Source organism: Gracilinanus agilis, chromosome 4 (assembly GCF_016433145.1).
Source record: "Gracilinanus agilis isolate LMUSP501 chromosome 4, AgileGrace, whole genome shotgun sequence".
Taxonomy (NCBI): Eukaryota; Metazoa; Chordata; class Mammalia; order Didelphimorphia; family Didelphidae; genus Gracilinanus; species Gracilinanus agilis.
Window position 1 is genome coordinate 293,845,294 of NC_058133.1, and position 18,458 is coordinate 293,863,751.

General features: G+C 35.0%; 1 protein-coding gene across 1 annotated transcript in view; it reads right to left on the reverse strand.

The window, feature by feature from the left end:
- The window catches only part of COL21A1 (collagen type XXI alpha 1 chain), a 139,204-nt gene that overhangs the window by 63,117 nt on the left and 57,629 nt on the right, over positions 1-18,458 (reverse strand). The window contains exons 9-14 of the mRNA XM_044675352.1: positions 16,598-16,651; positions 16,451-16,504; positions 8,590-8,643; positions 7,517-7,570; positions 6,768-6,821; positions 6,632-6,685 (exon numbers count right to left, since the gene is read on the reverse strand). Coding sequence (XP_044531287.1) covers positions 6,632-6,685; positions 6,768-6,821; positions 7,517-7,570; positions 8,590-8,643; positions 16,451-16,504; positions 16,598-16,651 — 324 coding nt within the window. The remainder of the gene's footprint in view (positions 1-6,631; positions 6,686-6,767; positions 6,822-7,516; positions 7,571-8,589; positions 8,644-16,450; positions 16,505-16,597; positions 16,652-18,458) is intronic.

An 18,458-nucleotide genomic window follows, 5' to 3' on the forward strand; every position in this document is an offset into this window, starting at 1 on the left:
AATATAATGAAGAAAACAAGATGTAAACAAATATATATATATATATATACATATATATATATATATATAAAGTAATCTATATGAGGGGGGGAAACAGGAAATAATTTAAAGAGGGAAGAATTAAGGGTTGGAAAAGGCTTCTTGAAAAGATGGAACTGAAAGGAGGATAAGAAGATGAGTAGATGGAGCAAAGGAGGGAAGAATATTCCAGGCATGGAGGACAACCAGTAAAAATACTCAGAGTGAAGAGATGAAGTGTCTTGTTTGTGTAATAGCCAAGAGACCAGTGTCACTGGATTAAACACTATGTACTAGGGAGGAAGATATAAGAAGACAGAAATCTAGGAGAGGGAGAGGGACACCTTCCGGTAAGTCCACGAAGCCCTATTCAGAATGTTTCAGAAAGCAAAAAATAAACTATCGTTTCCTTCTTCAGGCTGTTCAACTTCCTGTTATGTGCACTCTTCCCCCATTAGAATTAGCTTCTTAAGGTCAAGAGCAGTCTTTCTTTCTGCTTTTATTTATATTCTCATCACTTAGTCCAGTACTTGGCCCAAAGCAATAAATAAATGCTAATTGACTGTCTGAATAGTATTACGAAGAAAAAGCAATTATATTTAAATAGTTCTAATTTTTTAAGTTCATAGACCCAAGCAAAGTGCACGATTGTTTTTTGAAATAATAATGTGCTATTATTTAATATTGCAAAGCCAAAGGAATCTACATGACAAAATCAAATAGTTTCAGTCAATTTTCAAATAGTTGCAAATCACTTTCATTTTTGACCAAATGACTAGATTCAGGCTATTTTTAATCTTCTTACTTTGAGGCCATATCTTGGCGTGCCAAAAACGAATTCTCTAATTAGTCTAGGGCATTGCAACTTGCAATGAGAACTGGTCAGTCTGGCTCATAAATCACTGTAACAATGAAAAATACACTGAGGAAAAGGAGGGACTTTCAAAATAAAATGCTAAACAAGCAAACAAACAAAAAAACACACACTAAGGTTTTTTTCAAACTTTGACAGTCAACAAAAGTCACATTTGTTACCATGTTTGCATTTTGGTTTGCAAAAAACAAAGATTCAACATGTCATGCTATCTGCAAACAATTATGCAGTATTTGTTACAGGCCAAAGAAAACATTTTATTTTTGTTTAGTTTTTGTTTTTCCTTAGAGGGAGCGAGGAGGTAGAAAGCAAAATGAAGGCATTTTCTCTTGAAAATATATATCAGAATTTTTTTTACAAAATGTTATAAAAGAAAACATTAAAATTAAGCATCTTTCTTGAACAAGCTTACTCACCAGACAAAAAATAAAAGGAAAAAGAAAAACACCAAATGGAATATTTTCAGAACTACTTCCACAGATGCATTCTTACAGTTTCATGTTCTCATCCAAGTACCAAGACATGAACTGTAGATATTAAATCAGAGTGGGAAGGCCCAATAATTTTTTATCAATGCGAGCATTGTTTTTTTAAAGCCAGTTTAGTCATGCTATATCCAACAACAATCATATCACATTATTCAGGAATGGATTTTCCCCCTTTTATGAATACTTTATGTAATATCAGTAGTATGATAAAATGCCATTGATGCTGAATGTTCCATCTAATTCAGCTTTATTTATAGACATGGTCTGGAAGCAACTGGGGTTGGGGAGCACAGAAGAGGCCAAGTTCCTGACATTCTCATGATTCTATAGAAAAGAACATGAAATTATGAAAGAAAAGGAAATAACAGTGAATTGGGATAAAACAATAAGAGCATTTGCCAGGAATCACTTAAATTTGTCAGCTAAGCTTTTAGAAATCTAGACCAATGAGGAATTAAAGCAATCCAGCAGAAACTAATGCCTTAGGGAATAAAGGAACAATTGCCTCATACTGACTCATTTGGGGACTAATTTATTGGTCAGGGCTAAAATAACAATTAACATGCTTTGGCCACAGCTGCCTCCAGGTGCAACTTTTAACTCTGAATTCTCTGCAGGCAAAATCATGTCTTTTGTAAGAATTACACACACACACACACACACACACACACACACACACACACACACACACACACACACCAGAAGCAGGTTCATAGATTTAATGCTAGAAGAGATATTTGAAGCTCTTGAATTTAAGCTTTTCCTTTTTACACATGAAGAAACTGAAACCTAAGGATGTTAAATGCATGTCTCAGGTGACTTAAATAGTAAATGACAGAGGCTGAAGGTAGATCCAGATCCTCTGCCTCAAAAACCACTACTTTTTCCACTGTGTCATGATCTTCCCCCTCTCCTTGTAGATATTCATTTGGGATCATCCAAAACTTGATTTTGTAAAAGAAAAAAAAATCCCTTCTTTCTTTTGCTTCTTTTTTTAAAGTTGCCTAATCTCCTCCCCACCTTTTTCATTTGATACATTCAAAGTCCAGCACAGCAGAAGAGAAGAAGGCAAACCACTTTTATTTCACTAAAATGGAATTTTGAAAATACAATTATGGCATTGTGGAAATGGAAAGATTCCTTTCCATATGCAAGAGAAAACCTGGATTTGAACAGCTACTGTACCACTTGATCACCCTGATACCTATTACCAACAGCACTGAACCTGCTTTTTGCATTCAGATTTTGAACCTTATTTTGAATATAGCTATATTTTATGTGAATATTCAGAATGCCTTCTGTGCAAAGGAGAACATTAAGAACTAGTTGAAATTCCAGCCATGTCAGAGGCTTGGACTACAAATAATGATGAGGGGCAAACCAAAGATCTATAGAATCACTTGGATATTGAGAACCTGAACAAGTAGTTTATGGTATGAAGTGAAGAATTCTATGACTCCCTAATGGATTGTCATTGGCAGCCTTGTGATACTGTCTCTTTTAGAATCCAAAATAATATTTGAGAATAATACTGCAAATTTGCAGATTCTGCAACTTGTTTGTCCTTGGACAAATCACCTGACCTCTCTGAACTCCCTTTCCTGCAAAAATGTGGATGATAATAGCTTTTCTAGTTACCTCACAGAATTGTTCAATTGAGCAATCATTTAGGAAATTCTTACAATGTATAATGTACTATGAATGTATTTGGTGCTAATTGAACAATTTCTGAATTGAAACAGGTCTAACAATACAAAGACAAAAAACTAGATGGTTCTTGGCTTCAAGGAGCTTATAAAACTCTGGCTATTTGGAGGCCAAACGAAATTACTATAAATTACTAAATTAATATTTATAATGATATTAATAATAATTATCATTATATATCAGTTTATATAATCATATAAGCCAGTTCCAGAAGGGGCCTCAGAAATCATCTAATCATCTCATTTTATAGGGAATGTTTAGTAAGTTGCACTATACTATCTCAATAATTTTACTTAATTAATCTAATTAATTAGAATCTTTTAGTTACAGATTATATCTTATTTATTGATTATATTTTATAATGTATTATATTATTATATTATATTTATATAATACATATTATATCTAATTAATTAGAATATAACCTATTATTCTAGTTTCCTACTCACAAAGAAAACTGACAAGTGACTCCATAAACTGTACATTTTTCCACCTACAGTTTAGTTTCCAACTTCCATAACATACCCCAAACTCCTCATGCTGTTATTGCAACTCCAATAATATTTTATAATATCCATCACACTAGCACTTGATTATGGATTTTATTATAACGGCTCTGTATTTCTTCATCCACCTTGATCTTTCCTCCCCCGCTGCAAATTCCTTGAAGACAATGATCTTGTCTTATCGAAAGATTTATCTTTCTGAGTTCAAATTGGAAATGACACTGCCTGAGTGACCCTGAGCAAAGTCTTTTAACCCTGGTTGCCTCAGTTTCCTCATTTGTAAAATGATCTGGAGAAGAAAATGGCAAACTACTCAATATTGCTGCCAAGAAAACCCCAAATGGGTCACAAAGAGTTTGACACAACTGAAAATGACTGAATTTATCCCTTTCTGTGTGTGCAAAGAAATTCCAATCATGAACGGTGAGAATCACTAAACGCTCAAGGGCTGCTTTGACTGCAATGGAGTAGCATTTTTTTAATTGCAACAACTGGCAACTAGTGGATTTGATTCTCACAACAACCCTGTGAGTTAGATATGATTAAAGCTTATTTTAAATATGAGAAAGTTCAGGGAGGTTGATCCAATGTCACAGGTGCCTTCCTGACATTATATCCAACTTCATTAAACTATACTATTTGCCTTTTCTTTCCATAAAATTGTCCTTGGTCATTTAAAAAAAATTAATTCAATATGTCAAAGAATGCTTACTTCTTCTCTAAAACATATGCACCACATATACAAGATCATAGAAGCTGATTAGTTTAAAAAAGTACATGAGTGTCAATAAACATCTAATTAAGTGTATATTATATGAAGGGATTATGGTAAGTACTAGAGATACAAAGAAAGGCAAAAACACTGGATTTGAGGCCAAAGGGCCTGCTTCAATTCTGTGTCTTAATTATTATATGCATGAGCTTGGGTACGTAAATTATCCTCTCCAAGACTCTTTACCCATAAAATAAAGAGGTTAAACATGATGGACTCTAATGTGCCTACCAGATATATATCTTTATGGTCCTACTTCTGAGATATTTTTTCTTTTCTTTTTTTTTAAATCCTTACAACAGACATATTTTTACCTGCAGAGAATTCAAGGTCAAACAGAACTTAAATGATTCATGTTATGTTATTCCTGGAGGTATTGGCCTCAAAAGTCCTCATATGAAAAATGAGGTTAACCTATATGGTATCTACACGCCTTTCTAGTTCTAAATATATGATGGAGTGGTCCTTCCTTGTGGCTGTCAGGATCTGTGTAATCCATCCGAGAGCAGAAAGCACAATTAACCAATGGAATATGATATCCTAACTAGAACTGGAGCTTATAAATTTGCATGGTTGATGTTCAACATCACAGAATATTTCCATCTGTCAATTTATTATTTTGCTATTTCTGTTACTTAATTTCCCTCTTTATGTAAGATTATTCCGAACACTTCACGCTCAACATTACCCCCAAATCAAATTTCAGCCTCTAATGTTATATAATGACTCATTCCACAATAGGTCAGAGAGAAAAAAGGAAATTTAACCAAAAACAGACATGTGAAAATCACATTATATATGTTTTCTTTCATGCTGTGGTCTTTGGGACTTGCCCACAAAAAATAAAGGGATTGGGAGTAATTCAGTTTGTGGTCATGACAACATTCAAAATCCGAGTGGAAGGAGTAGTTTACTAACCATGAAACTATAATTGAATTTAGAGGAAGACCCTTGCTCTCCTATTAAACAAATATAGGACTTTGATTTCAATCTTACCACATGATTTATTTATCAAGATTGTAAACTTGTTTGCAAACTACAGAGGCTAGATATTGAAATTTCACATTTTAGCACACACTTCTCACATACAACTTAGATAAAAGAACAGTTCATATTTTAACCATTCTTGGTTTTAACCAGAGAAAAATTCGGGAAAAGTCAGAGGTAAGTGAAAATAGGTCAATTAGAAGTTAGTAAAAATAAAGATGTGATTTCTCTCCACTATCCAAGTTCACAGATTTCCTAAAATTTATACACAGATCCAGATAAAAAAAACTCTTTGGCCATACAAATAATGCAATAATATATGTTTATATGTTTACTCATGACTAGTATGGATTAAGTGCCTTCTATGTGCAAAGCTTTTAACTAGGTGCTGAGGATACAAAGATCAAAATGGAAAAATTTGTCCTCATTGAGGCTGCGTTCTATAGGGCAGGCATTGGCCAGTGGCTGAGAGGGGGAAGGAAAGATGGGAGGTTTGCTGAGGAGAAGAGAAAACATTGTAAACAGTAAATGCATTTGAAGGGGGAGAAGAAACTGAGGGGTGGTGGAGTTGGAAAAGTGGGAATTAGCAAATACTGAGCATGAGAGCTGACACCCAAGCTGATTCATGAAACTAAGGACTCCTAAAGGTAGATGGAAGAATTCATATTGTCAAAGATGACAGTCTGGGCAACTACATGGAAATGGGAGAAAGAATATAAAGTTTGGGAAAGAGTAATTAGGACAATTTAGCTAAAATGTGGAGTGAGTGAAAAGAAATAATGATAATAAAATAGTTATTAGCTATCATTTCTAGAGCACATACTTTGTTGCAGGCACTGTGCTAAGTTTCGCTTGATGCTCACAACAATCCTGGAAGGCAGATGCTATTTTTATCCCCACTTATAGATTAAGAAATTGAGTCAAACTGAGTTTAAATGACTTGCACAGAGTCATATAGTTATTAGGTGTTTGAAGCTAGATTTGAACTCAGGTCTTCCTGACTCTAGGTCCAACTCTCTGTCCGTTGTGCCACCAGTAATGTAAAATGAGTCTGGAAAGGAAGGTTTGAGTCAAATTGTGGGAGACTTTAGATGACTGAGGTTTTTGTATTTATTTCTAAAGGCCACGACATTCTACAACTATATTTCAATACATTACATGTAATTCTGATTTATTCTTCTCTTTGTATTACTGAACTCATATTGATTTCCTCAGAAGCAGGCTTATATTCCAATTTACAGATCAGTTCTGAGCAAGAATCATTCGATTTTTTTAATACCTTGAATCCAGGAATGCCTGTTAAGCCATCTTTTCCATCTCTCCCAGGTTCCCCCTGCAAAAGAGGTAAATATGTTAGGTATTTGTATGTATTGATAAAATGTTTGCAAAATAAAGAAAATTCATGCCAAACTCACAGAACGTCCAGGAAGACCAGGAAAGCCAGTATTTCCTTTTTCACCTTTTGCACCCTGCATGTGAAAAAGACACATTGAAATTTAATTTTTTTTCAGAAAATTTAAAATTTAATTATAACAAGTTAGGTAATAATTGGAGAATCCATGGAAATCCTTTTTCTGCTGCATTTTGACTTCCAGAATAATGGTATAGCATAGCTTCTTACAATAATGAAAATTTTGTGAAGACGGTTTTTGTCTTTGCATACTTATCCTCCCAAACAGAGCTCTGGGTACTGAATAGTTCTAGGAACATAATGGACACTAAAAGTCACATGGTGGAAATTATGATGTATATATTAAATTATGCTACTTGGGGAACATTAAAATATTCATTTTAATAATTAAAGAACAATGCATATTTTAAATGAAAGGTAAGAAAATATAAGTAGGGACAAATCCTTAAGACATATATATTTAGCCTACAGGAAAATTTGTTCTGAAAAACAAATAATATAAAGCAATGACATTAATTTAGAGGAATGAGTAATCATATTTTGTATCCTTACACTCACTTCTAAAGATGAGAAAAAAATACAACCCTAGGGACACAGATGGAGAGAACTGTTTTTCATAAAGTCATTTGGTTATTTAGTGCTAGAGCTTAGAATAGAAATCAAATTTTCTGGTTTTCCTCTATAATTCTTTCCAATAGACTATAGTGAATGGAAAATGAAAAGTACAAACCTTTACTTATGATTTATAATTACCTTTTTCCCATAATATCCAGGTGATCCTTTTTCTCCTTTGGGGCCCATTTCACCCTAAAGAGAAAAAATTTTTTTTATTTAAACTATAATGTAAATAATTTCTATAACCACAATGGCTAGATATTTCAATTTATTTTCTATTTTACTCATAACATCTGGATTCCTTATAATCCAAATTTTTGGTTAAATATTTAAAATTAGGCACCATCTTTCTGTTCTAAGAGATGAAATAAATATAGAATGGCTCTTAAGAAAGACCAAAATAACAATCCTCCGGAGAGTAATAGTGACAAAAATGAAAAATTTTAATATCTAATTATCATGAATTAAGCACACAAGTAATTATTGAGGATTTATTGATTCCCCTGATTTTTCCTATAAGCTTTAGGGATACCTTTTCCACTCACTGTTGTATAGTCTCCGTTCCCTACTGTTACCTAATCCTAAAGCCCTACTTCCGAAGTAGGCTTTTCCACTGCCCAGCCAGACGATGTTATTTCTTCCCCTTAAATCAAACTGGCTTCTCTCAACATGGTGAAACTAACTTAAACATGACTATATGAAATTTGGAGGGAAAAAGGGAAATGAAGATAAAGTAAATAATAAAAAGTAACTGATGAGAAATACCAGAGGGTTTATTGATTGACAAAAATAAATAACAGAGGTAATTGACTAATATTTTAGTACTGAATGGTAAAAAATGAGTATATGGCTCTGAATTTCAGAATTTTTAAAGAAACATAAATTGAAGAAGTATGATTGGTATTCCAAACACAAGCTCACGCTCCATACATTTCAGAGATCAAGGTTCAGAGGAGTTTACATATTGCAAGACTTATTCATTTGTTCATTAACTTTCAAACACTAAACAGGTAGAAATTATGTTGCTAGTTTTTCTATAGCTTATAGGAAAAGATTTTGCTAGTTTCATTTAAGCAATCACACAAGTACTTTGTGCTTTTTCTGGCTTACAGATGAGTAGCATTGTATCAGTATAGTTAATATTTTAAAGTTAATTTGTAATTAAAATGCGTTTCAAAAATCAATAGAAATTTCAGTGTTATTTCTTTAACCTTTGATCCTGGCATCCCATGTTGACCAGGAAAACCAGGAACTCCACGATCACCCTAGAAAATAAAACTTGGATTAATTAAAGATGCTCTCTCTCCTCTTGCTTTGACTGATCCAAAGTCTTTATTTTTATTTCCCATCTTCTCTGGCCCCCTTTGTACCACCTCACTAAAGCCTTTCTTTAAAAAAGGCTCTGATATCAGTTATTTACATCCTACACTGTCAATGTGTTACTCCTCCTAAGGATATTTGTCACTTAAGCCTTATTCCAAATTGTGAAAAGAAAGACTTTTCCCTCTCTTCAAAGATATTTGGGAACTAATAAACAGATTGGAGAAATATTTATGGGAGTACTGCCACAAAGAAGTCATGTTACTTCTCTGACTGCTGGTGGTTAATAGAATATGTGTATAATGTGTTTCTTCTTTTGTTTTCAAGGAAAAAAAATCATTTCGTGATTTGTAAAGCTGGGGATGAAAGCTGAGTGAGACGAAGAGAATAGGAGTAAGAAATGAAGGAAACAGGAATAGAGAAGGGAGAATTTAGCAGAATTAAGGTGAGAAAAAAGAAGATGCCTTTACTACACTGACGTCATCACAGGTCATGCAAGACTCCAAGGACATAGTCCCCTGAAAAATTTGTTTGTAATCTTAATAGAAATATTCCCCAATGTATTCACTGGAGTCTGTGAAATATTACAAGCCTGGGAAGCTTTAAAAAGAGGAAATGCTTGGCAGTGTGGTAAGAGAAGCAGAAGCTGCTTTGATGATGGAGAGGATGGGTTAGAGAAGGTATAAAAGCATAGGCCACAGTGATATAATAATATGGGCATTGCTCAGGCCCTAGCAGAGTCTTTGTCCACAAGAACCAGATTTGATAATAGTGATTAAACTGATAGAGCACTTTTCCCACACACCACCTTCCTTTTCCATTCTTTCAGAGAGCAATTTAAACCCAGTGCTTCAGGATTGTCCTTTTAGCTGCTTTCTCCAGTTTTATCAGTACTGTTAAGGCTGTTTTCTTTTTCTAGGTAAAATATGAGGCTAAAGCAACTAATTCCAATTGTTTTCTGTCAGTGAATTAGTTATCTGTAATGCACCTAGTAGTATGCTGGCCTGGATAAATTCTGAAGGTTCAATGGCAGGGCTTAAATAGAGGTCTCCCACTGCAGCTTGGGGTTATAAATCACTTTAGGCAAACTGAGTTGAGACCGATTTTTCTATTTCTATGAATAATTTCTTAGCTTTCTTAAAAGACAGAATATTGAAACTTGGAGTTTCTTTCTGGCTAAAGGAGCATTTGTACAATGCCAACCAGGTGAAAGGCACTTTGCCTAATTTGCTCCTCATGACCCTGCTAACTTGCTTTTATTATCCCCATTTTACAGTTGATGAAATTGAGACTAAAAGAGGTTGACTTGCCAAGGATCAAATAGAGCAACTATTACACACACACACACACACACACACACACACACACACACACACACACACACACACACACAATGTTGGACTCCTCTCTCAGCCCAGGAAATAGTCACTTTCCTGGAACTATAGATAATTAACATTAAACTCATTTCTCAATATAATCCCTCCATACCTTCAAAGCAAGGTATCGCCATTATTCTATCTGAGACTTGGAGGAAAACAAGTAAATAGTGATAAAAGAGTGATGAATACTGGGTTTTACTTACTCAACAATAATTTCATGAGCACCTGCTAGGTGTTGTAGCAAATTTTAAAAACTAATAAAACCCTTTCCTTCACCACCAGGATACCACTGTACAAAAAAAGACTGGTAACTTGGGAGAAGCATCCAGTAGAAGAACATTCATTTCACCAGCCTTCAACAATTGAGCTCCTACCAGTCATTATTATTCTATTAAGATTTATTCCCTGCCTACATTATCTCATCTCATTCTCCCCATCCCTGGAAGAATGAATCTCAGAATCCTGAAGAGAACCCTCCCTCCTCTAACTTCTGCTGCCCACTTTGTTATCAGTATATTACTCTTCGCCTCTCCATCATGTCGCATTCCATGTCTACTCTCTCCTTCTGCCTATGGTCTCTGGAGAGTAGGTTCTATAATTTAAAATCTACTTCTGCTCATTTTCTTTCCATCTTCTGGTTCTTCCTGAGACCTGGCTCCTCCTGGATGACATTCTATCCCAGAACTTATTTTCCAGTACAAGTTTCATCTTCTTTCTTATCACCCTACTGAAATGATTCCTATAAAGGAGATATTGCCCTTGACTTCTACTGACTCTACTACCAACACTTAGCAACCTTTCCTCCTTTAAGGTTAACCCTGTCCAAATTTATCACATGATCCAGACCCTAAAAGCTGTAATCTGCTAACATCTAGGATACTTTCCTTTCTTTTTTCATTGTTGACTGTCTAGATTATAGTATCCCTCTGAAATAAAAATCCTTCCTAGATAGATGGGAGATGATAACTACCCACCTAGAGAACTATCTAGGCCAGTAAAGCACAAACCCTTTGGCTTTAGAAACAAAATTTAATTTTATAATAGGAATAAAGGGAAAATGATAGGTAGGTTCCTAAAACTATATATCTAATCTCCACCCAACCACTTTCACCTCATGGCGAATTAGTTCTTCTTGAGAATTCACTCAAGCTACTCTAAACTCTTTGTCTCTAAGACCCAAAAAACCTCTCTATCTAACTATAAACTAACCTAATTAATATGGATTACAAAAAAAGGATAAATAGGAAGGACTCACAGATGTATTTGAGCCTTTACCTAAAGCCTGGAGTTGTTCTTAGGGATACCCAGAGCCCTAGATGACCAAATCTGGGTTTTACCTTCACCAGTGGATTTCTGACAGTTGAATCTCAGGCAGATAGTCTCTGTGCTTCAGGGAAAGCAGTACATTCCAAGGTAGATTCTCAAACCCAGGAATCACCAATCTCTCCGTGAGATTAGGATTTCCAAGGGGAAAATTGCCAGAGCTAAAGATCTTCCTTCCCAGCTCCTTCCCAGCTCAGTCAAAGCAAATTCAGAGTGACCATTATTTTCCAGTAAAAACTCCCAAGATCCTTTTCTCCTTGTCAGAATCTTCTCTCAGGTCATGTATTCAAATTCTCCTCCTTTCCTCTTAAAGCTAATCTATGAAATTTACTCTATCCCTTACTTACTTCCTACACCTCTACACTCCAACTACTACTCTAAACACATAGGTTGATATTGCTTTATATAGTCTTACCTCCCCATTCCTCAATTTACCCAACTCCCATGACATATTTTCACTTCATTATGACTATACTCAAAGATGGTCAAATACTTGATCAAGCCATTACCCTCAAGAGCTCATTTTCTTGATCAAGAAAGTGGAAATTCCTTTTAATCACTCCCTCCTCTGATTTTAGCTCTCCCCTTACCTTCCTCCTCCCAAACGCATTCTTTGTTTTCACAGTGATCTGGCATCTTTCCACTTCTCAATATTTTACTACATTTTCCTCCCTTAACAAATTCAGCTACTTAAGGAATGAATGAAAAGCAAATGGATAAAAAAGTGTGTGATCTTTTCTAGGCATTTGCTAAGTATTAGGAATATAAATGAAAAAGCAAAACAGTTCCTACTCTTAAGTAGCTTACATCCTCATAGAAGAAAACATAACAGATGATTAGTGGCCAGGCACATCAAAGGAATGATGAGTAGAACTGTACAGTAATTAATTGAGATTTGCCTCTCATGGAAAGGCAGTGGATAGAGCACCAGGCCTGGAATCAGGAAGATCTGAGTTCAAATCTTGCCCCAGACACTTATTAGTTGTATGGCCCTGGGCAAGTCACTTAACCTCATTTGACTCTGTTCCCTGCTATAAAATGGATACACACTAGAAAAGTTAAAGGCAAATCACTCCAGTATCTTGCCAAGTAAACTCCATGACAATGTCACATAAAGTCAGACACAAATGAACAACTTTGTACTGAAGTATTTGACTGCTATTCCCAGAACTTTTGGAAGTAGAGGGTGATGGACCCAGTATCTCACAGCATGAAGATATCTGAGGAGCAGTAGAGTGGTATGACTACCCTGGGCAAGTTGTGATGAACATTTACCAGTCAGAAACCAGGGCACAGAGCAGTAGTGTCAAGCTAGAGGTGGTGACTGGTGTATATAATCGGGGTCATGCACCTGAGCCAGGTTAGTCATGGTGAATACTAACTAATTCTGTTCTATTCTTCACTCTCCTCTTTTCTCAGATTCCTTCCTTCATTCATGCCAAACCTCAACCTCGGATTACTCCCACCTTCTACTTCCTCTGCTCTTATTTGTATGCTGCTAAAAGGATTTGGGAAAATACCATAACAATGCTTCATAAATACATTCCAAAATTATTTTATCTAATGTTAATTGAACCCTTACTACAGGAAAAGAATCACTTTACTCTTCTCTAATTGATTCTATGCCTTTGTAGTTCACAGAGGGAACCTGAGATCCAAGATATTTTTATTGTATCTATGAAGTTAAAATTGCTTTTCATAAGAAGACATTTTAATTTTTAGCCAATCCTTTCACAGCATCCTCTCTTCTTAGCAATGATTTCTTTACCACTAATTCTAATAATTTCTCCTCAGTTCTCATCATCCCTGACCTCATTGTTGCACATGATATTGATGACCACCCTCTCTCTTCTTAAACACTCTCATCTCTGAGTTTTTGTGAGAGAGATCTTTCCTATTTCTTCCATCTGTTCAAACTCTCCTAAGTTCTCTTTACTGATTCATCATCCACTAACCATAGGCATACATCAAAGCTCTGCCTTTGGCTCAATTCTATTTTCTCTTGACACACTCTCTTACTGAACTCATCACTTCCCTTGGGTTCAATTATTATCTTATTTTGTAGATCAATATATCTACTCATGGTGTCTCTAATGAGTTCAAAACACTATAACCTGGGGGCATCTCAAACTCAACATACCTAAAATAAAACCCATCTTTCTTTGCCTCAAAATCCAACTCTTTCAAACTTCTTCATTTCTATCAGAGCTTCAGCATCTTTCTAGGTCAGCAGGGTTCGCAACCTCAGCACCATCCCTTATTCTCCTTCACTTCACATATCCTATCAGTAGTCACATTTGATCATTTTTATTTTTTAATATGTCCCCTCCTCTTCAGTCATATTGTTACCATCCTAGTCATCAATTCTCGCCTAAACCTCCTATTTGGTCTCCTTTGCTCAAACTTTTTTAAAAATTCAATATACTGCTCAAAAAGGTGCCAAAGTGATTTTCCTAAAGTACACTTAATAAATGCCTGCTGGATTCATGAATGTTTGACTACACAGATGATTTTACATAATGTATGACATTTAGATCAAAAGAATTTCATTACCTGAGAGCTAGGTCAAATGAGTCAAGATTCATTTTTAATATGTCTACATTTCCACAAAGCCATATGCTGGTATTTAAAATATTAAATTAAAAAATCATTTGTGGAGACATACAATATAATATACACCAAAAAATCATATAGCACACATTTGAACTACAAGCATTTTTTTATTGGGTATAGGCTCCAACTCTGAACTATCTTTTGTTTTAAATGCTTATTTTCCATCTTAGAACCAATACTATATTTTGGTTCCAGAGCAGAAGAGTGGTAAGGTAAGGGGCTAAGTGACTTGTCCAGGATCAAACAGCTAGGAAGTGTCTGAGACCAGATTTAACATCAGGACCCCATCTGAACTATCCTCTAAAATCCAATTCATATGCCTAACTGCTTTTTAAAAGATTGCCACACATCTATGAGTGCTTCAAACTCAGGCTATCCAGTCTTCGTGTTTTTCCCTTAAAACTTGCATCATCTTCTGATTTAACTGAATCTGTCAGAGGCAGCACATTTATAGTCTTCCACATTTGAAACCTTGTTGTAATCTCATGGCTTTCTTCACTAAGATAACATTAAATATTCAAACAAGTTACTAAACACTCCTCTACAATATCTTTCAAATTCCTACCCCTACCCCTTTCTTTTCTAATTAGACGGTTGCAAGGGCTTCTTAACAGGTCTTCCTATTTCCCCTCTGCCCCTCTAAAAATCCTTTCTTAATGTCACTGCCACACTAAGAAAGGTCACTCCAAAATCTTAGTACCTGCTGATAAAATTGAAACACTTCTGCTTAACATTCAACCCTCAGTATCTGATATCACCTTTCTAGTCTTAATTCAAATTGCTTCCATTTAAATTGATTTATTCTCTGCCTCATGAATATTCCCTATATTTTCCGCATTCTCTATAAGTTCCCTATAACTCCTGTGCTATTGTTCACATTTTCCTTGATATTTTCCCTCTTCCTTACCTACATTCCCTTTGCCTGCTAAATTCCTATCAGTCCTTTAAAAGGCATCCTAAATGGTACCTTCTCTATGAAACAGTGAAAAGAATACTGGCTCTCTTGTCAGATGACTTCGAATTGGAAGCAATTTAGATGCCTACTGATTGAGGAATGGTTAAAAAAGTTATCGTATGTTAAAATAATGGATTATTACTTTGCTGTAAGAAATGATAATTATAATGATTAGAGGAAAACAGGAAAAGGTCTTAAATGAATTGACAGAGTAAAGTAAATAGAACCAAGAAAATAGTATATACTCTGAATACAAAAATGTAAACAAGACAAATAGAAATGAACAAGACATGGTTTATATCAATAAACTGAACCTTTTCTAATGCTTCTCTAATGGGGGAGAGTAGAGAAGGAAGGATTTATATTGTTATTTTAATGTAACAAATAAACAAACTTGAATTTTTTAAAAATATAAACATAAAAAGGTGAATGTTACAAAAGTACAAAAAGCATGTATGGCTTCAAAATAAGAGGCATGAGACTATATCCCAAAACTAGTACACCCTTCTAGTGAGGAGGGAGGTCCAAGAGTACAGAAAACTAGTGGGTATTCTTTTATTTTATTTTATATTTTTATTTTTTAAACCCTTAACTTCTGTGTTTTGGCTCCTAGGTAGAAGAGGGGTAAGGTGGGCAATGGGGGTCAAGTGACTTGCCCAGGGTCACACAGCTGGGAAGTGGCTGAGGCTGGATTTGAACCTAGGACCTCCTGTCTCTAGGGCTGACTCAATCCACTGAGCTACCCAGCTGCCCCCAATAGTGGATATTCTGAAGTTAGTTTACAATGACATGGGAAAACTCTCTTAAAATTTCAGTGCGAGCATTTATACTTTGGATATTGGCAATTATTAGAAATCAGGGCTTGATTTATTGTTTTGTTGATTATCATGACTTAAGACAATAATGGAGAAAATATTAATAATGTAAATGAAACTGAAAAGTATGTAATATATGCTTTTTTCTCAAAAAGTCAATTATTAAACTTTTGCCATCATACTCCAGGATATAACACAGACATTTTCAGAATTTACTGAAGTATTGATCAATTTTGCTGCTTCCCCCCTCTTCTTTATTTTCTGTGTGTGTGTGTGTGTGTGTGTGTGTGTGTTCCTTTAAGAATATTATTTGCGATTTGAGGTGGTTCTTCAGGAAAAGAAAGAGGAAGAACTAGAGATCAAGAATGTCAAAAGAATTAATGAAAAAAGTAAAGGATAAATAATATCCATGAATTTATCTGTTTTTAAGTTGTGATGTGTTTATGATAGATAATTTTTAAATGAAGGGACAGTAGCCATTCCTAGAGGAAAGATGCAAAAATGCTTTCAAAGCAAGAGAATAAGTTTTTATTTTTCAATCTATAATATTCTTATCTGAAAAAAGATATACATATGTGTGTGTTTTTCCCCCAAGGCCAGAATATTTATGGAACACTGAAAAGACTTACAAGTCACATATTTCTAAAAGTATAAGCAAGTCATTTACCTTAACACCAGCTCTTCCTGGTTCTCCTTTGTAACCTGGTAACCCACGGGCTCCCTAAAGTAATTAGAAAAACAAGTCTGGTTATTTACTTTCTTAGGTTCTTTAGAAATAAGATTATTTTAAGATATCTAAAGCTTGATCACATACTTGTATTCCTGGTGATCCTGGAATGCCTGGACTCCCTGAAATTCCTTGATATCCCTATTTTAAAAAAAGGAAAGAAATTATTAACTCATTATATTCCTAAATACATTCTTTCATTTCTGGATTTCTTAGGATTTCCTGCCTGTGATTATATATTTCCTTATCTAGCACTGCATACCCCTCTCCAACTCATTTCTTCAAATTTCTTACCTACTGGCTGCTTATGAGACTGGGAAATTAAAGCATTAAATACCACATTTTTTTTCCTCAGATTTCTTAGGATCTATTTTCCTCCTTCAAGATTTAAAATGTGATGTTTTAAGGTTTTGCAATATTTGGACTAAAACAGGTATCTGGAAATGCTAAAATTTTAAAAGTAAGCCTTTCGTGTTTACCTTATTCTTTAAAAGAATAAAGACCCTATGGTGTAAACTGACCTTACAGATAATAGCACCTCAAAATAAAGAGTAAAAAAATACTTAAAAGATTAACAAATATGCACAGAAAAAGACTTCATATATAGAATCTTTGAAGTATGCTTTACAGCATTATTACAGCAACTCATTAATGAAAGTCAAGTTTCATGCCCATAGTAATTAATGCTTTTTATTGTTATTCTTCAGATTGAGCCAATAAAGTAATCTGAATTACTCATGATATGCAATCTCTTTCGCTGCTAATATTAAATAGCTATTTAGATTTATACAAAGCCAACAGAAGGTGTCCTGATGTTGCATGCATTCAGCATCCATAGACCCATTTACCTGATCCTAGCCTTATTTGGGTTTAATTCCGGAAGGTTCAATTTGGCTAAGAAAAAGTTTGTTTCCAACAATCTATCAAAATTCTCCCCATTGAGGTCCACTTCCCTGTCATTCCAATAGTTTCTTCCTTGTTTAGTATAATATAGTAAAAAAGCATATTGGCTCTGGAATCAAGGTCCAGTGTTCAAATCATACCTTTGATGCTTACTGTGTGACCTTTGTCAAGTCACAAACTTCCTGGGCCTCAGTTTACTCATCTGTAAAAAAAGTGAATTGACCCAAATGGCTTCTGAAGTCCCTCCCAGCTCTAGACCTATGATCCTATGTATGATGCCACTTTTGATGATTATTACCTGGGAAACCTTGAGCAAGTCACTTAACTTCCTTGGGCCTCAGTTTCCTCATTTGTAAAATGAGTGATTTGGACCAAATGACCTCTGAGGTCCTTCTCAGATCTAGATCTATGATCTCATATATGATATAATTTCTGGTGCTTATTACTTGTATAACCTTGAACAAAATACTTAATTTCCTTGGGCCTCAGTTTCCTCATCTATTAAATGAGTAATTTGGACCAAATGACTTCTGAGGTCCCTCCTGGTTCCAGATCTATGATCCTATGGGTTATACTACCTCTGATGCTTATCATCTATTTAGCCTTGAGCAAATCACTTAATCTCCTTGGACCTCAGTTTCCTTAGCTGTAAATTGAGTGAATTGGTCCAAATGACTGCTGAGGTCCCTTCTGACTCTAGACAGATGATCCTGGGTAGGATGCAATTTTTGATGCTTATTAATCGTGTAAACTTGAGCAAATCACTTAACTCCTTTGGACTCAGTTTCCTCATTTGTAAAATGAGAGGGTTGGATTTGATGGCTCTTGAGGTCCCTTGTAAATGTAAATCAATGACCCTACCTCCTATGAATTTTAACTGGCTCTAATACCAGTGATCTCATTCCCTTTCAACATTTTCTAGCTTTAATTTCAGGGACATCACAATTGTTTAGGTTTTTTTTTTCTTTTTTAATACAACTCTCAGCATTCCCTCTTGGCTTTTTTATTGACCCTTCTCTCTATCCTGAAAGCCTGATTATTATGC